The sequence below is a fragment of the Coloeus monedula genome, assembly GCF_965178545.1.
Source record: "Coloeus monedula genome assembly, chromosome: 1".
Lineage (NCBI taxonomy): Eukaryota > Metazoa > Chordata > Aves > Passeriformes > Corvidae > Coloeus > Coloeus monedula.
In genome coordinates, this window is record NC_138781.1 from 138100838 (window position 1) to 138127837 (window position 27000).

The 27000-nt window shown below is 38.6% G+C and overlaps 1 protein-coding gene across 3 annotated transcripts in view; it reads right to left on the reverse strand.

The window, feature by feature from the left end:
- RNF19A (ring finger protein 19A, RBR E3 ubiquitin protein ligase) overlaps positions 1 to 27000 on the reverse strand; it is a 57658-nt gene that overhangs the window by 16292 nt on the left and 14366 nt on the right. For all 3 annotated transcript variants that reach the window (XM_082287405.1, XM_082287406.1, XM_082287407.1), the window contains one exon: positions 4317 to 5067. In XM_082287405.1, coding sequence (XP_082143531.1) covers positions 4317 to 4933 — 617 coding nt within the window. In that variant the 5' untranslated portion in view covers positions 4934 to 5067. The remainder of the gene's footprint in view (positions 1 to 4316; positions 5068 to 27000) is intronic.

The window sequence follows — 27000 nt, forward strand, 5'->3', positions numbered from 1 at the left end:
TAGAAATTTATTTCAATAATTGCTAGACTCTTCTATATTGCTGCCAAGTTAATCAGCTTCATTTTCCCCACTTTTTGCAAACTGAAGAGATAATTGCTTTGCATGTACACAAAGAGCCTCCAACCGAAACACTTCTTCAACATACAGGGATACATTCAAGGCTTGCTAACATTGGACCAAAAAAACTCGAGTGCAAGACACAATGAAGTATCAATTTATATCCTGCCTCCTTCCTACCACTAATAAAGCATAGGCACATCCCTGAAAGCATTACCTATTTGGGAATGATGTATTAGGCACACCTTTAGAAAGTAACTTTTTAGACCAGAGCAAATCTCAGTTCAAACTGTACAGGATTACAGGTTTTTAACATTTGCATTCTTTTTAAAGGAGAAGGAAAGCCAGAAGTCATTGTTTAGGTTGAGAGAAGGGAGTAATACCCAGTAAAACCCAGTAAAACAAAAACCAGAGGCAGTGAGCAATTAATTGAAGGCTGCACAGTGAAAGGACGGATGAAGAATTTGTATTCTTTTGCATGATCTGCTTTTTGCATGATAAAGGTATGAAAATTTAGGAATCGCTTCTCTCTTCTAATGATGTCAGCAATACAATCGCAGAGCAAAACCATTAAATAATTCAAACAGAAGAAAAGACAACACATTTCGAATACTGATTCAGTAATGCTTGTTAAAATGACACTACAGAACTGGTATGAAAACAGAATATAAAAATAGTGGTCCAGGAGAAGGCTCATGAGGTTTCCTTATCAGTGCTCCTTCCCCAGGGAAGGATCACCTACATGACAGTGTCTCCTATCAAGCCACTGCTGGTAGGTTACAGCTGGTCCAGGCTTTTACAGTGTTTCAGGTAACAAAAACGATCAGGATGCATCTGAGCTTGCAACAAAAACTGAGGATTAAGCACCCTAGGGTCAGACAGTCTGTGGTGCCAGTGGTATGGACCATTCTGGCACTGGGTTGCTGTAGTGCAGGAGACCCCTCAGCTCCAAGGCAGCCCATCCAGGACAGAGCTGCTGCAGCAGAGGTTCTCCTCCAAACTGATCTGCAGTTCTCCTGTTGGGAGGATAAGTTCCCCACTGGGACAGAAGTAATAGCAATATACTTGGTACTGCAGATAACTTTGCTTCAAGATCTGTTTGGTTCATGTTTTGCTGTCCCCAGGACTTGTTTTTATCCAAACAGTTGAAACAGAGAGGAAAAAGCTATTTACTTCTTAACTATTAACTGTTGTTTCCTTAGAACCCAGGAGACCAAAGATATAAAAAAACCCCCAAAGTTTTAACAGACTGATCTAGCTTCTCTCCATTTTTTCATTTCAGGGATCAAAGTTTTTATAATTATTTGCTCTTTATCTGGTCCAGATTTTTGACTTAGTGTGATGCCCAAACCCTGAAACAGTATTACATGGGATGCTGGATCAATGCTGAGAAGAGTTGAAGCACTCTTGTGCACCATCCATTTTTTACCTATTTGTGCAGTAAGTTTTTCCTACCGAAATGCTCCACTTTTCACCTGTTTCCTATTTACTACAGTACTTGTTCCTAGATGCTACTCTATGAAGTTATTGCACCTCTCCTACTTCGGGATTAATTGCAAATTTGTAAATGCATTCCATCCAGCTCCTTCATGAAATATTTGATCCATGCTAAAAGGCCATAACCCTAATGCATTCCACTAGTACTACATTTCAAGAACTGTTCAGAAAAAGAAAAAAACCCCTCAGCTTTAACTGCATATTGTACAACTTGATTAGCTGCCAAAGCAATTAGAAACTGAGACTACTGTTGCACCACATAATTATTGAAGCAAATGCCTGCTGATCTAAAGTTGGTGTGTACTGTATGTCATGCATAATCTCTGAACAGTGTTTGTTAGCAAAAACTCTTCTGTGGAAGTCTGAGTAGTGTTTGCTTCCCTAAACCTTACACCTGTACAGTTCCTTCCTTCACCTTCCTTCTATGCTCCACCACAACATTAAGTCCCTGTTATTATTTTCTAAACCACTCCCACTTCTCCTTCCTGCGTCCCTCTGTGTGCTTTCCCTCAGTTAGGCACATACAGACTTGTCAGACAGTGCTGTGGTGCTGCCTGAAAGCCAAATTTAAATTTTTAACTGAAGGATTCATACACTGGTATTACTCTTGCTGGAGGCACTACCGATGGTTTTTCTTTTGTTCAAGCAGTATGCCCTTTTCCCTAAACTACTTAGATTAACTTCTGCTGAATGCTCAAACCCTGCTGCCCAACATATCTAAGTGCTCTGAAGGTTTCAAAACAATCAGAAGAAGGATAGGAAAAAGACAAAACATGATTGCAGGAGCTCTTGTTTGTTTAGGATGACCACCAGAAACAGTGATCCTCCTGAGAAGCATCCAAATAGCCAACTTTATGCCACTTTAAACTAGTAATGAGAAGTCAGTGAGGAAGAACTGTCTGTGCATTAAAAGCAGAATTAATCTATCACTGTGAAGCATTTCCCTGCCACTTTACCCATATTAGGAAAAATCATGGTATCAGAAGTGCAACGTAAGGTTGCCCATGCAGTATGAGTTTGTTCCCTTCACAGAGACATTGGCAGAGTTTATCTACCTGGCAATATACTGTATTTTCCACAGGACTCCACTCCCAGAGTATGGACCATACAACAAGCAGTTCTGGAGCAATGATTTAAATACTTGCCACACACTAATACATTGTTGTGGCCCCACATGATTGCATGGAACTTTAACTTGGCTCTGAAGACCCACTTTTTATTTTTATAATGGTGTTATCCTCAGCAATTATCATCACAGTTTCTGACCACTGAAAGATCCTTAGGAGTTTTTTTTAAAAAACAGATAAGAAAATTGAAGCATAAAAACCAAAACAGGTTAAACAAACCTGCCTTGGCCTACTTAACTAAGAACTAAAAAAGTATCTGAACCACTGAAACATGGTTTAATAGAGAATACTTTAATAGTTCCTAAATGCTTCTCCTCAGCTTGAATAACAACCGTAACACAAAAACTCAGGGCAAAGCATACTTCTGCCTATTAAGCAATACCTTCCAGTTGTTTTTTTTTTTTGCAAAAAATCAAAATATTAAGAGTAAGCTGTACTGGCTTTGTCCATATGACATCGTTACAAGCTCATGCAATCAAAACATCCCTCAAGTTATTTCTCCTTTTGTCCTCAAACTACACCACAGCAATACCATCCACTTTGGACCAGATATGAAACCATCACATTTCCAGTCCCTGCTTTTGACTTGCATTAGCAAATTCTGTTTCTTTCAAAGTAAGAAATCAAAATTGTATTTGAAATAAGTCCTAAACATTAAACACCTGGTTATTAGTATTGGAGTATTTAATCTACCTACCAGTCAGTCCTATTTTGCTTGTTCTCTTGTAACAATCTTCCTTTTCTTCATTCTACTTATTGCTCATCTGTGTGGCTTTGAAACAGAGCTGTCATCCTGAGTTATTAGTGTGCACTGCACATCTGGATTGCAGTCATAGCTAAAGATTATAAATCTTTAAGCAGTATGATAACACAGACAATCTCTAAAAAAGCAGCTTGCTGAAGAATGGCATTATGAGACACCAGCAGAAAACCATGATGAGCTGCTGCTCAGTAGTATTCAGGCTACTTAGAATTCAGCATGGTTTCAGAAATGTTTAAAGTATTAAAGCAAAGTTAAAACATTATGCTCCCCAGGTAATAAGCAGGAACAAGCTGATTATCTTATATCAGAATCCTGCTGACGGGCAACAAGTGCTGTCTCAACCAGCCACAAGACGGAAGATATCTGAAGCAGGGAGAGGCCTTTTAATTCAAAGAAAAGCTTAAATCATTTTTCACAGCTAAAAAGCCAAAATACTCACTGTGCTTTAACAAATTAAGTTAAACTACAGTCACCACATTTTCAATTCTCTTTAGTTTGAGCTTTGCACCATTACCTTGGCAGTGCAACATCTAAATTTCTTTCGCCTGCAGTAAATAAATGGCAAGCATCTACCAATAAAAGTTTCTTGACATTGCTGAAATTCTCTCTGTGCAAAAAAAAGAAAAACCTACTTGAGAGAGCATTTTATTTTGGAAGGTGGTTGTGACTTGGGTGGTTCTTATTGTCGTTTTCATTTTTATTTGTTCTGATTTCTTGTGTTTTTTTTTTTTTTAAGAGAATTCCGCCTGCTACCTACTCGTACAACTGTGACAACACACTAAGTAAAACAGGCAACTTTTCAAAAATCATAATGCTGTGAAAATTATGTATTTACACTGTCACTTTTTTGCAAATATAGGAAAAATACATACCCACAATCTGGAGCTGGGCACCACCTACAGTCAGGATCTGCAACCAGCCATCGCCTAAGCATAAACTCTTCATATTTTTCCATCAAGATGTCATCATTTAATATCAAACGAATATCATGAGGATTAAAACGTTCTGAGCATTCTGGGCAGCTAATATTAACTCTGCTCTCAGAGATTTCTATCCGGAGATACTGACGCAAGCAATCCACACAAGATCTATGGTGACAAGTCATTATCTCTGGGAACCTGTCCTTGGAGTGCCGCAAAAGGCACAAGGGGCATTCCATGAAGTCTCCGCTTGGTTTGCTGCTAGAGGTTGTTCCGTTATCAGAAGAGGTACACGTGGAGAAAATAGAGTTCTTGTCTGTACACATTTCTGAATGAATACTTTCAATACTTGCAATTCCATCAACACCTCCATTTAAATCCCTAGACTTGCGTTTCGTGTCTTTTTTTCTCCGAAAAAGCGAGCCCAATGAAATTCTTCTTTTCTTTGGTGCCTTTTTAACCGATGGCAAGCTTACAGAGGAAGCAGAAGACTGGAGGTCCCGATCAGAGCCCATTTGCCGATGTAAACTCATGTCTAGGTCACTCATCAGAAAGGGGTTAAATTTCATATACAATCCTAATCATTTTTAAGGATCAAACAGAGGCAGAGGACACAAGCATATTACTATGTAATCCAGTTTGAGAGCCTTCATGCAGAAAATTCACATGTATCTGCTTCCAGCAGATTCTTCAGAAGAATTCCCTGTGTTTGGAGGAGAGATGAAAAAAAGCAGGATTAGAATCACAACCACCACTATTGCTTCTGAAAGGTCACAGCACTCCTGTTATAACACACCTGTTATTCCTATTACTACCATCTTTTCCTCACCATCTGACCCAATCTCTCTGTCAGCTTTTTCTACCCTTTACATCCTTCTTATCTTAACAAGCCTGAAACTTCCTTCTGGTCAAGGACTATCTTTGTTACACTTAATCAGTGCAAAGAATGGCATCTGCACTCCCCTGTTCCCTGAAGGAGTGGGTGCATGTGTCTATGCACGTGTAGAAATTACCAAAACTCAGGGTGACAACTAAGTAAATGTGCAAATTCTTCTGTAAAGCTTAGCAACAGGCTTACAGAGTTGGAAACTTTTCTGTTTTCTCTACCTTACATTTTCTGCACATGTGATAAGGTCAAGTACAAATCCAATACAGTTAATTAAAAGAAAGATTTCTCAGCGTGTTTTGAATCCATTTAGACTGACAGCAAAAATTAAATCACTGTGTCTAAACAGCTCAAGAGCTCAAAACATTCTCAAAATCTGAGGGTTCTCAGAGAAGTATGCATATTTATAGCATAAGGCATCTGAATATTTCAGAGAGCAGAGCTGCAGAGTGAGTGACAGCCAACACTGTTTGACTGTATGGAAGTTGAAGGGCATGGCAAAGACTACAGTTAAGGTGACAACATTTGAATTTTTTATTAGATGTATTTCTGAAAAAAAAAAAAAAAACCAAACAAAAAAAAAAAAAAAAAAAAAAAAAAAAAAAAAAAAAAAAAGCCTCCAAACCAGATTCCCATCATGTATCAAACTTCAGTTATTATCTATGTACAAGATGACACCAAGGATTTCCTTCTCTTCTCTGCTGCCTAACTCACTGCAGAGTGAGAAAAGAAAGAACTCTATTTTCCTCTGACAAAGGAAAAATCGGCAGACTATCTCCAACCAAAACCACTAACTTCTCCCTAAACATTCAACTATTCCCACTTCTTGGAAGCTTCACTGTACAAGAGGAATTTTTTTACCTTTTGGTGAACTGCATCTGTAACAGAAGAATGAGAAGGCATTTCTTATGTGGCACCAGTGTTGCATACCTGCATGTAACTACTGCCAGCATCCTTTCTTACCTCAGTGCTTCCCAATTTACCCTCTAGAAAGGTGTGAATGGGTTTCTATGACTTTACCAAAAGATAAAATCAGAAACTGGATACTAAAACTAAGTCCGAAGGTAGAAACAAGGTAATGTAGAGATGAATGCCTCTGTTTACAAGAGCTAAGCAGTCTGCACACTGGTTAGAGACCGCCACAAATCCAAACACTTGCTGTAGTCTCCAGAACGGGATCACTGAGCTGCGTGGGTCAAGACTAGGAAGTTTCAGAGGATGGCTGACCAGCAGCAGAAACAGGAATCCCTCTCCAAAGAGGAAACACAGAAATAGCCCACAGGCTGTCCACCTCACCACAGCAATGCACGCAGCAGGAGCCACTGCTGGGCCCTCTTCAGACCACCACAGGTCACTGTTATGTATGTACTAGCAGGTAGCCAAGACAACACTACTCAAATTAGACTACCCCCCAGTATAGCAGTACAGCACAAGAACACTACTTTCCTCAAGAATAAAAATTAAAAAGACAAGAGAGAAAAGGAAAAAAAAAAAAAAAACCCAACCAAAAAACCTGTACATCTGGCTTTGATAAAAAGAGGTCTTACATTTTGAGCCCCCAGAGTTTTTTTGGAATTAAAAAGCCACTACATTCTATTTTATAAATGCTGAATTATTACTGCTTTCTTCTTTCTTTTTCTAATAAAGGAAAATATTACCACTGTGAACATATTAAAAAGAAAATCTTAGTTTACTCCCAGAGTCTAAAATAAAGAGTCTAAATATTTCAAGAACATAACATACTCTTCCTTCCCTCCTAAGGGGAACATTTTTAGTCAAAAAATCTAGTCAAAAGGAATCTTGGATGCTTTACCTGCTCCTGTTCCCAAAACAAATTTAATAATTTTGCAACTGCTGTTTCTCATTAAATGAACTAAAAGATTCCCTGACCTTAAAAAAAAAAAAAAAAAAGTGAAAGTGAAAAAAACTGCTCCATAATTTTGACAGAAGACAACATCTTTCCCTCCAGGATCTTGGTATGATGTATCATAGACAGACACAACTGGTAGACAGTGTCTGAAATATACTACAGATACAGCCCATGGCTGACAATAAATTATATTTGTATGTTTAGAAGTGCAAGAATAACCTTAAAATCATTTTTATAATTGGATAATTACTAACATTGGTATGTTCACACATATACTACCAGGGCAGAGGAAAGTGCCATCCTCCTAAACCAGGAGAGTTCATGAACAAAATGAACAGCAAGGAAAGCTTTCATTTCAGGCAAAAAGTCATTTGTTGTTGTTTGTTTTGGTGGGGTTTCTTTGTGTTTTTGTTTGTTTTTAAAAACAAAATAGAAAAAGGTAGGAAGTAAACACAGTAACATAGCCAAATCTATGACTACAAGCCTTCCCCTCCTCCCTTCCTCTGGAGAGGAAAGAATGCGTATTACAGCATTTCTGCCAGTTCCAACAGATGTACAAAATCAAGAAATAGCAGCTCTGGTGATGAACCAGTTGTACTTTTTTACTTTTTAAATAAACAAAGATTCTCCCATGGTGTAAAAAAAGAGACCAGAATGTCCCCATAGTTCTCTTTGCATAATGGAATCTGATAAGCAGTCTCTCTAAAATAGTAGATTGCTCTTCTAAGGAAAATAGTTAAACTTTGACAGGATTTTTGAAAAGAAAAGTTGCCAGTTATTTCAGACAATCATAAATTATGCTCTTCAGATTTAAAAGCATAAAACTAGTTTTAAAAGCCATGCTCTTCCTTATATAGTAATTTTGGATTGACATTTTAGTGACGTTCAAAGATGACTCTGTCGAAGTGAAAAGATTCAGCAGATGATTTATTACAGGAAAAAATGAAGACAAATGTTACAATGCTAATAATGATCAGAGCTGTACAAAATCATAAAAGCTTTACTAGCGCAATCTGGAGCACTGGCCAGTTCTCATGTTGCCCAACCCAACACAGCATCTGCATGTTTCTGCTGACAAAAAGAAGTAAAAAATACTTGATTCTGTACAGCCAGAGAACACAATGCCTGTATTATTCCAGTCACAATGAGTCCACATGAAGGGGATACGGTGTTTGCCAACTGAAGCTCCGAAATCCAACTACTTGAAATGAGCTGAGACACACAAGCTATGGTAATAATAAATAATCTGATTTTGAGGCAACATCCTTGCAAGTTTTGCATTACTCTGACCAGTATAAACTCTGTCAACACACAGAAGAAACTAATATGGGCAACAGCAAAGGGACAGAAAAACCAGAGAGTGCAAATCCTGAAAATTTAAGTTCACCACTGTTCTCAACATTTCCTCAAAAGCACTTACTGATTACAGAAAAACCATATTTCTGGCTTCCCGCCATGCCCAAAGCCCTACCACAAATCTGAATTCCAGCCATGCTTTGCATTCTGTTCGTGCCACAGACTTACCACAAAACACTAGTTGCCACAGCACAAACTCACCTTGTCATTTGAAGATGCATAAATGACATTTACAGTTGCAACTCACCTAAAGCTCAGTATTAAGCTGCTATCTGTTCCTTCTGCAACCCTGCCTAACACTATTTGCTAGGAAAACCTAATGAGCATGCAGCTAATTTCTTTCAATAGTTCTTTTCGACCATGCTCTTTTAAGAAAATGCTATTGCTGACCATGTAATGAAAGGGGAGGGAAAGGAGATGGGAATAATCTTGCAAAGGGAGAAGATTTCAACTCAAGAGATGACGGGGGTGACAACTATCTTCTAATATGGCTCTCCACAGCACAATCTTTGCTTCTCTCATCAATTTCAAAACACTCTGGAAATGCCCTAAGGGCAGCTGAGAATAACCCTGCTGATTTTGCAAGGAAAGAGTGACAAAGGCCTACCTCCATAAGCCAGCTGCTGGGGGAGACTAGCTCCCTCATGCTCCTAACTGTCCTCCAAACACATCAGAGGCACAAGCTCAGCATGCTCTTCCATTACACGCTCAACCTGGTGTACAGGGGCAAAAAATCAGAGTCTGCCATCAGGACAAACAGTTTCACATATGTTTGCAAAACAAAGGCAGGCTTAAACAGCCTTGTGTAGAAAAGGAGAAAACCCACCATGAACATAGATGTAACTACATCCTCACTATTCCCTCGTGTAATTGGTGCTTAAATGGCAAATCTAGACTTCTCCTGTTCCAAACAAACTCTCTTCATCTCAGACATTTGCTCCTCCAATGATTTAACCAAGCGCCAATTCTGTTAGCACACTGAAAGCTACTTGATTAAAACTGACTACTAATAGCTTCCTTTCTGACATCTGCAATTCCCAACATCTATACTCTCTAGCGGCTTTCTGAAATGCATTCACTGATCCAGTTTAAAGAGAGCTGTAAAAAAAAAAAAACAAAACCAAACCCTTCAGAGCTTGAATTTCAACCATCACAGATCATTCCTGCCTCCCTCTTCCAATGAGTATCTCCTGTCAATCACACAGCATCCTAAAATTTCTAAGCTGTGATGTTCTTAACATAGAGGTATCTCTAACTATCTAGAAGAGGCATCAAAAACAAATTTTCCTTTTAATTTAATCCATGGTCTAAGAACTATAAACACAGTGGAATAAAATGTAAAACAAAAATATGCAAAAGCTGAAGTTACTAAATGAAATACCAAGGCACAGGATTTTGAAACGGCAAGCAAGTGCCTCATTTCAATGGCCATTCTTTAAATGTCAGCTCATTCCACAACCATTTTTAAAAGCAGGGGAAAAATACAAACACTTTCGCCTGAGGATTTCTAAAAGAATACACCCCTACTTGCTTTACACATGCCTCAGGTTCAAGTATACATCTGGCATTGCTTACTTTAAAGAGTGAGGAACTGCCTGGGAAAGTTAAACATCTTTGACAAGTTTAGATTTTGACATCTGTGTGCTTCTGCAACACTCTGCCCCATTAAAAACATCTCACTATAGTCATGTCAATGCACATAGTGTCACGTGCATGTTAGGACTGTTACTTGGTTTTATTACAGATGATTTAGTACAAGCAGAACAAGCATTTTGCAACTTGGAAGAAAACAGATGGAAATTATGTTGAAACAACAAAGGTTCTGGCAGAACCTTTATATACAGTAAGATGAAAAATAAAATCCTTTAATGGTAACATAATACAGCGTATTGTGTTAGGCACATGCATATTGTGCAGGTGAAATGCTTAACTGCAAAAATTAGCAGAATACCTTTATGACTCCTTCAGAACATTTCCCTTCATAAACTAAAATCAAGAATAGCAACATTTTCCAGGTAATTTTTCAAAGACTGTAAAGATACAACTTAATTTGTTTGGCATTTTTGATGTCTTCTAACTTTGATTTCTAATAAAAGGTGAAATAAAGGGTTGATAGTATTTGGATTAAACTGAAAAGTTAATTCTACAAAAGAAACTTAACAAATTTGTATCAGAAGATTTCTCAACCCTTTAACACAAACTCAGACATACAGATACTTATCAAACATTTACAGTGATTTGTTACAGCATGACATACAGGATGGAAAAAAAGTCATCAAAGCCTCATAAATAATTCACTTAAATCAAACTGAACTGTGTAAAACTACTTTCAGTATATACTCATGTAAATTTTACTTCATTATTACTGTTCTCCTTCGAAAAAGGGCACCAGTATGGTAGTTTACATTTTATGAAAGTCTTACCTTTCAAGCACTTTTGCAGGAAGATATCTTTTACTTTCTATCCTGCTTTTTTCTAAGAGCCACGTATGTGAATGCTTCCCTTAAAGCATGAAGAACATTTATTACAAACGTTACTGGAGTTGCTCCTACTAGAAGTAAATCCTTTCCGGAGTGAAAAGTACTTGATCATTTAGCTAATTACATCTAATTTCTTTATACTTACAATGGACTATTGATAGTTGCAGAGGCCATTATTTCAAAAACAGAATTCCCAAATCCACAACTAATCAAGTTTTTAAAAACCTTTAGAAATCTGCCATGTGAAGATTTAAACTTCACATATCATCTTTAAATGACAGAAGAACAGTTGCAGTGAAATAATATCACTTCTTCAATTTATGTAAATCCAAAAGGCTGGGAGCAGAGTTCCCAGCAAGTACCATACCAAGCATTCACTCACTAATTTCATGTTGGAGCTCACAGTGGGCTCAGCAAAGGTGCTAACAAGATCTGGGACATGCCCATATCAGCACAGTAAGCAGAACAGGGTAGGGCCCTTATCCCCAATTCGAAAGGAAGTTAAACCCTCTGGAATAAGCCAGCTCGGCACACGTAGGCCATTAGACCAGTGCAAAGTGAGGGTCTTCCAGGAGCAAAAGGAATTGCTTTAACATATGAAAGATTCTACAATGCAGAGTCAGTTTATTTTAGGGAAAGTCTTCTAATAATTGGTCTCTCCTGACTTCTTATGGGGAGATTTAGATTAGATGTTAGGAAGAAATTCTTTACTCAAGGGGATTGTGAGGCACTGGCACAGGCTGCCCAGAGGAGAAGCTGCAGATGCCCCATTCCTGGAAGTCTTCTAGGCCAGGTTGGACGGGGCCCTCTGATCAATCTCACCTAGTGGGTGGTATCCCTGCCCATGCAGGGCAGGGGGGTTGGAGCAAGATTATCTTTAACATCCCTTGCAGCCCATAATTCTATGATTCAATGTTATTAAAAACCCCTGATATTCATGCATACTATTATAAAGAATTAAGAGAAAAGCATTTGTGAGACAGAGATTAAATTATCTCTACTGCACTGTTGCCATGTCTCAGTTTGTTCTGACTGCACTTTATTTTTCCTTAAGGTCCTGTGTCAATTATCTGGAAACTCTATTCTCACTTACAGAACAAAGCAATATTGTTTGTAAAACAATGACACAAACAGACTGACTATGAGCCCACTTGGGCTCAAGGCCTGAGAGAGTCAGACTGATTAGGCATAAAAATTGAAAGATTGACAGTACGTAAAACACATAGAAGCCTACAGAATTGCCAAAAGTGAACTGATATACAATGTTCTGTTTTAAAATTCTCAGTGGTATGTAGCACATGACAAACCAATCCTGACAGCTAGAAGAATCTTGAACAGCTTATTAAAAAAAAAAAGTTATGCTTCTTCCTTAGAAATTTATGAGCAATACATCCTGTATCATGTGTCCATGACAGCTGCTATTAGGAAAGGAAGTCTTGCAAGCTGCTCAACTCATTCTGAAAGTCTCTGAAGAAATGATTGGCAACTCCAGCAAAACTGTTCCTCTTGCAGATAATGCCTGTAAAGAAGAGAGTACACTCAAAGTGCCTCCCTCAGTCTGGTGGCAAAAGGGAAGGAATTCCTTAAATTCTAAAAACATTAATTTTCCAAACCAGCAGCATTAAATCTGGGTATATTGTGTGCAGTGGTTGACCAAAACTAAGAACTCAGTGGAGAGATGCTTTCTATTTGTGTATCTGCAGGCCTGCATCTGCTGCAAATAAGACTTTGCAGTTTTCCCTTATCTAACTCAGCAGAGCAATCTTAGTTCAACCACGCACTCACTTGCGTGTCAAAAGCTTCTCCTATGCACTGTGGTGCATTCTGCAAACAAATGTACACCAAACTCTGCCAAGAGGAAACCGAAGTCTTGGAAACACTGAGGGGAAAAAAACCCACAACAAAACCAAACAGGAAGCAAAACAAAAATCACCAAAATGTTTAACTATTTTAATCCTTTAATCATTAAAATCCTCACACTAGGACAATGTTTTCCTTGCAAAAGTAATTGGAATATATTCTCTTAGTGCAATGAGGAGCATGTATTTTCTCTTTTGAATATAGTGGAGAGATTTATTTTTTATGTATCCATATCCATATATAGACATATAAGCAATGTTCTAAAATATTTGACTAGCTAGTGGTCTGAAAAGTGAAAGCAACACTAATGGATTTAAAAACTGCACAAGCTGCCTCTGCCTATGTACCAAAAAAAGAGGTTTAATCTAACTGTATTAATACTTTCACTCCTGCAGTTGCTTTTTATTGTACACTATACATTGCAAAATAATCAGAGTAAAGACATACACCAGTGAAATAACAGAAGACAGTTTTTGTTCCCTGCAGTGTCACCAGTCCTGCAAGTGGAAAACATTGCAACACTTCTGAATGATGAGCTAAATTCTACAGAAAACTGTTCCAAAATGAAAATAACCAATACCAACAGATTTCCAGAATAAGCAGATTTAATTTCAGGTCTGTAATTTTGCCGGGTCAAACAGTAATGGCTACATACTGAGTTCTGACAAGCTTTTGTTTTCAAGCAGGCTTACAAGTTAGCCCCACTATAAAAACAAACCAAATAAAGTGTACCAAGATACAAGGTGGGACAAACACTGTAATAGAGGGATCTGGAAGCATGAGCAGGAGTTCCAGAGAGAGCACACAGAATCTGAACAGCATACCAGAGACAGCAGCTTGAGGGGACATATAAGAGGTTACAGATTGCAGTTCCTGGCTCCTAATGATTTTTAAATTCAGCAAGAGCCAGAGTTTCTGTCTTGTGCTGAGGGAAGATATTATTGACTGATTGACTGTCTGACTGGCAGTATCTTCCAGCTCTGTTTTATCTCTGGCATAACCAACCTCCATTTTGGAGGCAGGGGAGACAAAAAAATACAGGAAAACAACCTGAAAACACCAACATTCCTCTACCTCCCCCCTCACCCCCCCGGTCGATCTTGAAATACCTTTGCCTCAAACTAAGAAATGCTGGAAGCTATTAATGGATTACTTTTTCAAACATTTGGTGCTATTTTACCATTTTAATCCTCCCCATATAGACAGATATACTTTGCATAAAACTTTTAAAGTAAACTAATTAAAAGGGACCAAGTTAGTAAAGAGTTTTGAATTCTTCCAGTGACATCAAGTTAGGCTGACTAAATGAGACCTTACCATGGGAATAGATAAGAACTTGGTCACAGTTTCTGAAAGTCACTGTGACAACTCACAGTAACTTACTTTGCCAGCATCTCAGCCCTTGAGAACTGAGTAACTGCCCTGCATTGGTCTCCTTTGATATATCTCTTTACAGAGAACTAGTAATTTTGGTAAATATAATTCAATACAAAAGCTTTCAGAAAAGCTTGGATGACCGAGTGAATAATCCATGCCTGTCTATTCTAGCAGCAGCAAGTCAAGGATACAGACAGAAACCATGACAGAGTTTTCTGAACTCTGTTATGGCTAATACCGCAACTTTTGAAACTGCCCTTAGGTCAGGTACAAAGTTGCACCAGCCTAACCAACCGCTCCTGTTCACTCAAGAGGTGAGATTAGGTCAAAACCTAGCAAAACACATTCAATTCTCCTCCAGCCTGACCTACTAATTTATTCTGTCAGTATGTTAACTGAAAAATCCTGCATGGATATATTTCAAATTACCAAGTCAGTTTTTTGTAATGATAGTTCTAAATTAACTGCTGCAATATCAAATACAGCCAAAAAAAAAAAAAAAAAAAAAGAACTGCTGAGAGAAAGAGAGACAAAAACAAAGACAGGGAAAGGTCTAGCCAGGGAAACAAAAATACTTCATCCTGCCAGAAACACTGCCTGTAGCTTCCAGACAGGAAACTCATTGCCTCCAGAAAAACCATTGGCGTCAGGAAAGGGCAGAAGTACCATGAAACTTATCTCAGAGCTGAACCTATGTAAAATGAAAGGAGAACATTAGAAAAGGAAGGTAAAGACAAACCAACTAGCCACAGATCTTTGCTTATGAATACACTAGGTGAAAATTTAAATCTTACTGATGTGTCTCTGGAGAAAGAATTAATGGAAAAGATTATTCTAGTCCTACTGAAAATAAATAAATAAGAAACGCCAGGTTGAAAAGATAGAGTCCATTCAACACAAGAGAAGGGGAATGATCTAGCAGCATTTACAGACAGACTCTACTAGCATTGTAAATAGTGTAAACACTAGTTAAAAAGCACAAAGCAAGAAAAAGCTGAATGAGTCATTTAAAGTACATCGCATGCTGTACTAACCTATGCTGGAAATACAATACATGCCAATAGGAGGAGTTATTCTGCCAGCACAATTATCCCACCTACAAAAACATCATACTATGCCAAAAGATATGCTATGTCAGCACACAGCAGGATTTAGCCAGATTGATGAGAGTTTTTCCAACATTTTTCACTGACATCAACACAGACTGAGGAATAAGCAGTGTTTCTCTATGTAGAACAACTGCTGCACATGACGGGTAGAAAAGTCATCACAAACACACCACCTCATGGCTTTAAAGACCTATCCTGTGAAACTTTCTTAGTCTTTATTGCCTTGCTAATGGTGTCCAAGCATGACTCAACACAGGGGAGTTTGTGAATCCCCTGCAAGCCACTACATCAGCCAGAGGCCTCGTGTCAGGTGACACACTGGGTCACAAAGTGCTGACGAGACCCTGGCAGTGCTGCCATGTTCTGGATGGTCAGAAAGCTTCACACCAAACTTTGAAAAATAAATACTCAAAAGTTTCCTGCTATGCTTCATATTTTACCAACAGAATACAAAGTCAAAAAAACCCACAGAGGACCTACAGTGATGTTCCTCTGCCATCAGAGGATGCTGCAGCAGTTCTTAGTGCTCAGTGACACAAACGAATGTGTCAAGATGTAGCTGCACTATTCCACTTACTCTACTACTTTTAAATTGGTTAATTACACCTCCATTGCCAGGCCCCACAACACAGTTGTATTCTGAAATACAACTCCCTTGCCCTCATGCTTTTGAAGACTGATTGTAAAGCCTTCTCCCCTCCACTCACACCCTCACATTCAAACTCACATAGTCTTTCTGTGTTGGATGTTACTTTTTCCCTCCAAAGCATCATCTTAAACAGCTCTTTCTACATAATTATGGAAACATCATTAGTTGGGGCCCTTTGTGCAACAGACTGTGACACATCGTCTATTTCCAACAATTACAGGTAGAAAATACAAAGCAAGCATAATGCAATTCCTAGAAAAGCTACTGTGCTTATTTTCTTCATTATTTAGAACAGCTAAACACTTCCTAATTACAGTCTCCAAACAAACCTGTATTATTTCAGGTTCTGAGGTAAAACCATACTTTGTGGTTTTTAAATAGTAACTCTGGTAATGTGCCTTCAACTGTACCCTTTTTAGTAAATATTTTTAAATCTGACTTCAGGTGTTGGGGTTTTTTAAGCTTCCCAGACCACAGAAACATCAGATTTGGTAAAGTGAATTAGTACAGAAAGTGCTGCCTCCAGCCATGACTACCTGTTAGCCTAAACCTAAGATATAGCCCTCAAAGGTCGAGATTCTTTTTTCCTTTAAAAAGCAGTGTAAATTTGCAAACACTACAAAAGCTTCTTGTTTATTTTTAAAATCAGCTGCAATCCTGCAGCTTGACTCTGAATCCTGTCACAGTGACATCCACAGTTCTGCTCTGATGGCCTTAAATATAGCTTTCCTCAGCTGTTTGCATCCAGATAAACCTTAAGATGAAACAAGGACCTTGAACTGAATATAACACACCGGCTTTCAAAAGTATTTGTTTAATCAGCAGTAACAGAAGTCAAATCTCAGTCCACCTTAAAAACAAAATACCAGTTTCTCTGGTGGATCATAAATTCACAGTGTCTTTGAGTCCTTGCTTTCTTTCTACTTGCAAGTTAACCATTAAGAATTTCAAATTGCAGTAGATGATTACTGATTTATTTTCTTTTTGGTTATCTAAACCTAGTGTTAACACTGGGGTGGAAAAAAAAGTCCTTGAGTAATAGATTTAGTCTGCCTCTAAAAAATACCTTCACTTGCAACACCAGCAAATAACTGTTACAGTAATCACACTTTAGAGAGCTAAAAGCAATATCCTGCCAGCCAGTAGTGTCAGGCACAAGTATTTACAGAATATTCTGAAATGCCTGTAATAAATAAATGGGACAAAACATAGTTTATCAAGTACATTTTCTACCCACGAAAGATACACAGCGAGTAGCAGGCTCCAAGGACGACTCCCAGTGACATCCCCACAAACACTGTTTCCATTCCAGCATGCTATTATTCCAGACCGGAGCGACTGAATGTGCGCAAAGCAAAACCTCACCCTAACTTTGCTGACGTCAGAATTTTCTTGCCAGCAGACGCTTTAGAAATAGTTACATTAAGTCTCCATTGTGCTGTGTAACTCAGAGCTTGCATTCCTGAATCGGAAAACGAAGGCAAAAGAGCAGGAAGAGGAGGAGGACAAATTCAATTTTTCAACCCGAGATTACAGCTGTATCTGGCACAGTCTGACCATGTGACTGGCTCGCTTTGCAGGCTTCAGGTAAATTCTCTCTGTCAAGCAGAGCCAGGAAAGGAACAAAGCAGTGGCAGGACAGCCGAGGAGGTCAGCGGCGGCCGGAGAGCTGGCAAGGCAGAGGCGCAGCCCTGCCCCGTGCGCATCCTCCGGGCCGGGCTGGCAGCACCAGCCCCCACCTGGTACACCTTGTCCCTTCGGGCCACACCGCCTGACCCAGACAGAACGAGGGCAGACGGCAGTGCATCTGCCGCCTTTTCCACCTTCCAAAAACAAACCAGATGCCTCAAGTAAGAAACATTTGAGTTATTCTAAAAGCAGAAACCAGAGCCAAAGCTAACAGTTTGGACACACTGCAGATTGCTGAAGACTAAAGGATTGCTGAAACTGCCTGCGGACACTGGTCCGTGGTGGTGGCAGAATACCTCACACTGGCTGCCTGGGGAATGAACAATAATTTTAACAGTGGCCAGGGCTCACCTTTGCACCAATCCAACACTGAATTTTAACTCAGAAATGTAACATTCACTCTCAGCAAGCAACACAAAAACATGAAGGCACATTCATAACTGTAACAGCTCATGTCATAGATCCTCACACTCGAGCCTGTAAGCCATAGGACCTTGCCACCATCTTCATGCCTTACTCTAAGCACTCCATACACTTACAGTAAAAGGCTCCTCATTTCAGTTAGAGCTTCTACCTGACATCCAGCAAGTGCCAGGTGAAACAGAAGAACCCTCACTGAGGGTTTTGAAACAGAATTATAACATGGATTTTATAAACCTGCACTGAATACTTAAAGATAATGACATTTAGCTTCCACAGCCCTTGATATGAGTCTGTTCATTAATGAAAATCATCTTTGGGAGAAAACTGAGCATGTGACAGAGACACCAGACACACCAGAGATGATGTCGACATTTGAACAAAAACCAACACAAAGAGCTTCAAGTTTCATGTTTACAAAGGGCCACATCTGTCTCTAGATAACCTGGTGACACTGTCAAACATGACTGAGTTAACTGTAGCTTACTATCCTGTTCTAACTCAGTGCACTGTGATCTGGACAACCCCTGTATTTGTATTTGCTATCTCCCAGCAAGACCAGATCAGTACAAAATACCTGGACATGATACCAGCTGTTCTTTAGAAAGTCCAGATATCACAGCTTTCTTCCCCTCAACTGTAAGGATTACTACACAGGTATAACTCCTAGGCTCTGGTCTGAACCCAAATCTTTCTTTTGGCCCTTTAAACAAATTTTTAGAATGTGGTATGTTTTCTCAGGGTGGCTGGGCCTCGAGGAAGAAACAGCCAGAATAAACAAACTCTGAAAGTATTTAAGATTTCAAGAATGGATTATTACCACCAGCTCCATTCTTCAGGCAGCACAGAAAGTGCCTACAAAAAACATGAAACGCATCTGTGCAAGAGGTTATTTTTTTTCTGCAAGTCCGCTTTATAAGGCAGGGTGAAACTCTCAACAGAATGAATAAATATTCTTGATGACTGTTTCATATTCAGTCTGAAATGTACTTCTCTAGCCTTGTTACACTGCAGTATGTGTGTGGTTTCCTTGCTACAGCTAGCATGAGACAAAAATGAATCATGCACTGTACCAGTGCCAGCACAGAGAATAAAACAAATGCAATCACTGTTATTGAGGAACAAAAGTCCCCTACAAAAATGTCGGTTGCACATCTATTTCCATTGTAGGACTAACTTTTTCAGTTACTTTACCTGAGAGATAAGGCATATAAAATGTCAAAAAAGTTCTAGTAGTGTAGAAGGGAGACATTTTAATCAGATAATTTTAACATAGGTAAGTTAATAAAACAGGAGCTTTTATGATTTAATAATTATTTAGAAGCTTCAAGTTTATGATTGAAAACAGTAGATAATAAATTCTATTCTGCAAAAAATGCTGTTTCTTTAACATTTCTGATATATTGGCTATTTTCAGTAAGGGGAACTTCCTCTGTTTTCTGAACAACTACTCAACACTGCACTGGAAAACAAAAAGACTGTAACTGAAAAGTTATTCAGAAATTAATTCTGAAGTTCTTTTACTTCTTTTACTGTTCTTTCACTCACTTCTTTCATTCTCACATCTTTCAGGATCACCATTATGAAAAAAGGTATCTTTAACAATTCACTTTCTGTCCTTATTTCTGACCTTTCTGATTTGCAATCCCACTGTTCACCACTCATCCTCAAATAATTCCAGTGACAGAAAATTATCAAATACTGTATGAAAGAACATAAATGATTCTTCACTCTTTTAAAGTTGTGTGCAACTACAGAAGTACTCTGCTGTAGTTTTAGCCAGTATTATTAAAGAGCCCTCCTCTGAAGAGCAAATCTGTTGTCACCTTGCAGCTATCACAACTATCACAGCAGTTCAACTGTGAGAGTTGTGTGATAGAACTTAAGAAAGCTGAAAGGTCAAGGCACATTTTAAAAGATTCAAACATCACAACAGGTAGGGATTATGAATGATAAATGCAAATAAACTACAAGAACAATATGCCAGGTCAACTCACATGTCCCAACACTATGTCTGAAAAGGCTTTGCTACAGCTCACAAGACTTATATAATTTACTTATAATAGCAAGCCTTAATTTAAAATTAAATGTATGCTGAGTGCAACCTTTTTAAATACCTGCTGGTCAGGCTGACTGTTCCATACTGGGAAGGTAACAGCTACACTAAAAAACATACCATTTTGTTTAAATTTCAATTTTGATATAACTGAAATAGTTTGTATCTGCCCACACTTCCCCATTAGAGAAGTTACAGCACCTTCAGCTGCATTGCAGCAATGGAAGAACAAACCATTACTAAAACTTAACAGGTTTCCCTGTCTTGGTACAATCCCTCTCCTCTCTCTCCAAATGTCCAGTCACACAGTAACCTCAGAAGCCACAATCCTAGAAGACTGTTCTCTGAGACAGAAGGGGGAGAAGAAAAATGAGAAAGAGAAAAGAAATCTGAAATGGGTGGAGAGAAAGTCAACCTGTGATAAAAGGCACAAGGATATACAACTGACACATAGATGCAGTATTGTTTGTTCACTGATTTGACCTCACCAATATGGCATACAAATTACCGAAAGAAGGGAAAGAGGGGGAGGATGTGACACATTGCTCTCAGGACAGTAAGAAAAAACCCCACAAATATCTAGAAGTTTCCTCCTCCTTATTAGGTACTCACTGGTGTAGAGTAATTGTGTAAGTGATATCTATTCCTTTCTTAAGTTTGGCTAGATAACAAAGAAGGAAATTAATATAAAAGTTTGGATCATGTCTATGTTTCAGCATTCCTGACTACTCTGGTTTCTACTTTGACTTTCTACCTTAGTAAAAACACTTTTTCTAATCCTTTTACATTTGTCTGCAGTATTATGATCCACCAAGAAAACTGAGCTACCAAGTCTTTTTCTAGCCATGATGACAATAAAACTGTTGTGTTAAATGACTTTTTCATGTAGAACAGTTTCCTAGAGTGTACTTATAGTACCTAAAAGCTCTACACTGCCATGCCATACCTGGCAAAAACAAGTGAAAGCTATTGTAATCACACCGCTGCTAATGTGATTATAGACAACAAAATTCTTACCCTCCTTCTGCCCCCTAGAACATCCCTTCCCCAGTAAATCAATTATCTTGTGACCTACAATATTATCAAACACTCTTCGGGTAACAGAGGCACACAAACCTACACTAAGAAATATGAGGACATTTAATATTGCACACTTGAGCGCTCAAAAATTAAGGATTCCAGAAAGCAAGCTGTCCATAAAAACTAAATACAGCATCCCCCATATCCAGTCATTTGACAGCATAGCTGATGCACTGGAAGGCAATGCAAATGTTGGTCCAGCTTCAGCATGTATGATGTCTGGCTGTGATATCTGATCCTTGTCACCATTTCCAGGGACATCAGGACATCTCTTCCCCTGTCCACAACAAATATCCAACTACCAGGAGAGGCAGATATAGATTAAGTGGGGCCAGTTGCTTCCCACCCAAGCAGTGCTGAATACAGCACCAGGTAGGTGAGCTCCACTAAGAGAAGCTGGAAGACTACTGCTGGGTGCCACTTAGTGCTCTAGCAGTCATTTCCAGGCCTTTGGGAGACCCTAAAGGCTGTGTCCAGCTTCTGAACTTCCGGCAGAATCACACAGACAAACTGATTTTTCTGGAGCTGGCCTCATTCCAGCAATGGCTTTTTCTCATTTCCATGCTAAATGAGGCTCCATATCTACATGTTGTATATTTTTTGCTTTATAACAACATTATACAACACTGAATTCACAAATACCACACAAATCCTTAAGATATTTTTACTAGACTAAAGGCTTCAAAATCATTAACAAATCGGTCTTCAAAGCAGTCCTGCAAAATCTTCATAGAAATTCTGCAATGGAAGATTATTTTTCCAAATTTGCAAAATGGGAAACAGACACCAAGGCTAATGGTGTCACTTGAAATGAGATTAAGATATTGTGGGCTGCCAAAGCTGTAAGGCTGTTTCGCATCAACATAGGACTGTATAGGTTCAAAACTTAGGTTGAGCACTGACAGCACTGACCTGCTGATCAACACCTGAATGGCTAAAGATGGGCATAGAGGAAAACACCTAACTACTCTATAAGGGCCCTGCCCAACACCACACTCTACAAATGACGTGCCACAGACTCCTTGTTCTAGCATTCCCTATCTTAAGCTTATACCCCAGCACACATCAAATAATATGGCTGTTGTCTAATGATTTAAACGCCAATAGTATTTTTTCTGTCGTCAGGGCATGAGAATGTTCTCTTACACAAATTTTCTGCAATTTAATAGTTTGCAGACACCAAGTGAAAAGATTCAGCTAGCATTAACTAGAATTAGTTTCTCTTTGAAACTTCTATCCCCGTGACAGATTTGATTAACACTGGCCAATGGGTTTCTAAAGATGACGACAAACCTAGAAGAATGCCTTCTCTTAAGGACACTACAGTCTGCTACATCATGTTTTGAACTAGGGGTTGTGGACTATATCTCAAAGGAGGAACCCTGTAAAATAAATGCCTGCTCCTGCAACAGCAGACACAGGTGGTAGCTCAGAGGGCTGTGCATGCAAAGCTTCATATAAACCTTTCCATCCCTCCTCCCCAGATGTTGGTCAATAATTAGCAGGGGTTAAGGACCTGTGAACAGTCTCTTCTTTTCTTTTATCATTTTCTTTTGCAGGTGCTCAAGTTTGAGAGCAAAAATGTGAAACAGAGAAAGCTATCATAAAAAGAGAGATCTGGTTAAAAAGTAGCTGTTTCAGTCTACCTCACCCTTAGTTCCTTCATGCAACCTTTTCTTCCTGCTCTTCCTCACTTATCCCTTTTCCTTCTACCTCTTCTGTTGCCTCTACCCATCACGTTTGAACTGAAGGTAGACAGCTCCCACTTTGTCTGAAGCCTCTCATCCTGACAGAGAATCAAGAGCAGAAGGAAGCAATCCCACTGCTCACTTGGGTCTCTCATTATTGACTTGATGCCCGGCAGCTGTGATTCAAAATTTAAGTATCTCACCACTTGCTACAATGGCTGAAAAAGTGTGGCCGTATGTGAAGTGTTTAGAATTTTGGTGCCACAGCAGTCAATCAGTCTTTAAAGAAAATGCTCAAAACCACTTTCTAAAAATTTGCCATTCCTAGCCAGTTTTCACAGAGATAGAATAAAAATGGAGCAAGGTTTCTCTAAGAAAATAAAAGCAAAAGAAAATGAAAAAAACCCCCGACCTCTGATCCAAAACACAGACATTATAACATTCTCAGAGCAGTTGCACCGCACTGTATTTTTAAACATTAAGAAGCATTTCCTCTGCATTCTCAGAAACAATATTTGGTGAGGTTTTTTTTTGTTTGTTTGTTTAATATCCAGGTTGAGCTGCAATATATAAATGCTTCAGACCAAATACATTTTGACTTAAATATAACCAAAACCTGAATGCCTGGTTTCATAATGTGAAGTATTAACCTTATATAAATAAGATACTGACAGTTCTAAGTATTGTATACACAGTTGTATACACAATACTTGGAGCTCCTAACAAACTCCTAAACAGAGGAATTCTTTGATGTTTACTTGATGTAGTAGCCCCAGTCCAAATTAATACCTATCAAGACCATTTCCATTGTACCATATACTTATAGCATATATGTGCAAGTGCATTTTCTCATATCCAGTATAAATTCTAAAAACAAAGCATAAAGAGAAAGGACGCATCACTCATTTTACAGATAGATGTTTAAAGCACACAGATAATGTGACTTGCCAAACTCTCAGAGACAATGCACAGAACAGCTGATGATGGACAGAGGAGAACGTACGTGTCTTACCTCACAGCCAGAATGGGATGGCAGCAATGATCAGCCTCCTCTGAGCTGCTAAGCATTAAGCCACAGTAACTCCACAACTTGTACTCATCTGCTTGTATTCTAACATATGTAGCACACCGGTCCACTCACCATAACGGGCTGTCCTTAATAACATTATAAATCCCACTACCATTTGGAACAGAAATAAGGCATGCCTCTTCCTCCTTCATATATAACTCCATGATCTGTCCCAAATATCCACAGACTGTGTCAGTACAAACAACTGTTTCTCCCTTTTATCTCCTGCTCATTTTACAGTACAATATCCTCCACAAGACTGACATCACTGGAGAAAATCCCCTTACATTTTCCTTTGTTCGGCAAAATATATGGTCTGTAATGGTAGCCTGGGGGCATTTAATGACATTCTACAGCACATCTTTCTCATCCTTGAGGGAAAGACATACATATCCAGAAGGAAAGACAAACACTTGATAAAAAACAGAAAAACAATTTCAAAGAATTTAATGTACTGACTTCTTAAATTATAACAGAAAAGTGTTGATAACTTTAGAAGGAAAGGTCCTGATGAAATGGTTTTAAAAGCTTGAAGGTCTTGATCCATTTCTTCAAAGTGAAGCATTCTTCCCTAACCAAGAAATAAATATGTAAAAGGCCAAACCAGCTATATTATCACTCAAACTAATTCAGAAGTATAAGTTCTAAAAGGATTTCAATAATATACTACTGTAACCCCAAGTTTAATTTTAAAAAAGCTATTTAAGCAATCACTTAATTTGATTATGTTTTGTAAAAGAAACTGCAAACTTCCCATAAATTTGCAAATTACAGCATGAACTACATGAAAAAAACCCTGTTGGAAGTGGTCAGGTACTTGATTGAAAGGGAGGGGATGTAGCTTTTGTGTAAGACATTCTTTCAATACATCCTTAAAGGCCAATCAACCCAAATGTAAATAATACAAAAAGGCATTAAAATGTTACAATTCTAATACATTTCTAGATATCACTAACCATGAGAAAACACATGCTGTTATTTAAATAAATCAACATTCCTGACTACCCTCCAAGTTCACCAGAATGTAACAAGTCACTCCTAGTTTCCTGAGTTCAGGATCCTGTCTCCAGCGTATGTAAGACTCCACGGGGCAAATGACAGGTGAAACAAATCTTCCATTGGTCCCAGGACCTAAACACGAACTTTTAACTTGTCAGAATGGTTTCAGATCCAAAAAGTACATTCATCTCCCAGCCAGTACGTTCTAGTACCTTCTATACTGCCATATATGTAAATACCAAATCTCTCTCTCAGCGCTGTGAATACCCCAAGATGATCTATGGCAATGAGCTCAACAGCCTAATGAAACAGCTCAAAAAACAGCTCCTCCAAAAATCAGTACTTAATTTGCTACTAATCCGACTGAATATATTCTTGTTCTCACAGTATAGTACTGACAGAAGTTCTAGCTTATCCTCATCTTTCTCATATGAGAACTGAATTTCCACCTAGAAAGATGTAAAGCCTTGGAACAGCAGTGTTAGCCAGGAAGGCAAGTGCATGACCAGAGACTGACAGAGGGAAGTACTGTATAAATCTCTGCATCACTTACAGCCACACACAGCCACCTGTAATACAGTAAATTACATACTTTCTAGATTTACAAACAAACAATTGGAGAACACTTGTTTCTCCTTTTGTCAATGGTTAGCACAAAACCAGGAAATGAATCAGGCTGAAATATAAATCTTGAGAAGAAACACCATGAAATTTCTTTGTCTTACATAAGATTAATTATTTTTTAAAGTGACAGGAACTTCAACAGACAAATTGATCTAAAAAATCATAGTTTTAACAGACAGTAGAGCAACTATGGACTGTTCAGAAAAGGAAAACAGATTTGGGTCTTCTTTTTCTTTTATTATGTCATATCACAGGTGTCTTCCACAGTCTTTCTGATGCATCATGATCCATATACAAGTTCACTGACTGACGGAACACCAGCCAAGATAAGAAAGACGGGAGGGATGCCAAACAAAAATCAGTGCCAAATTACAGTGATCCCTTCATTTTCTTTCCAGCTTTGCCATAAAACAAGCTTTATTTCCAACATCTCTGGGCCTCCATTTTACAGATACGTTGTTGATAATGCATTTACATTTCACTAGGACTTCCTTCAATGAACTGCGGTAAGTAACATGCAATGACAAGCTCTGAAATCACTTTCCCATGCAAGTGCAAAATCCTGTCATCTTTGAGCATCATTTCTTCTAGTCTGTCCCATCTGTTATTTAAGAGGAGTGAAAAATAACCATGTTAAAAAAAAAAATAGAGAAGCTAGCTATTCAAGAGAATGCCTTTCCACAAAAATTTAAAATGGCAGTCAACAGCCAGATTATTTTGACTCGTGATGTCACATGACATTTTAAGACTCCTTTCTAATTGCATATACAGAAGAACAGAACCAGGCTATAACTCCAACCAGAGACCACACTAATCTCTTGAATTTCAACTTTCCACCAAATATTCTCCCCATCCCCTAGCCTCCCCCAATCAAAACTAATCTGTGGGGAAGGAAATGAACGAATGAACAAAATTGCATTCTGAGCAGGTACAGTTTTTGTCTTAATAATAAATTTTATGGCAAACTGAAAGCACATTTTTTTCTCATTTGTGAAGTATTATTAAAGGTGTGATAGAACCACCTTGGAGCATGCTGGATGTCTTTCAGCTAACACTAGTATCGGTTTTAGTGATTTAATCCCAGGCTGCAGAGTTTTCACCAGTCACCCAGAGGGGTCAGAAACAAACTTGTCTCCCCAAACCAACATATAATTTCAACAACATACTTTCCCAGTCTGGGCTGAGGAAGGAACCTGGATTCAGATTGGTTTCATTTTAAAAGTGGAGGGGAAATTTGAACTCCTGTCAATCACTGTATCAGATACTGAGGAAAAACGGAATACAGCAGGAACATTCTGATCCCCTGCACATCACTAAACTGTCTTTTTTTTCCTTTACAGCAAAGGGTGAAGTAACTCCCTCCTATTTCCATATTCCCTTCTCGTTACATATAACATCTACAGTAGTCCACACATTTTATCAAA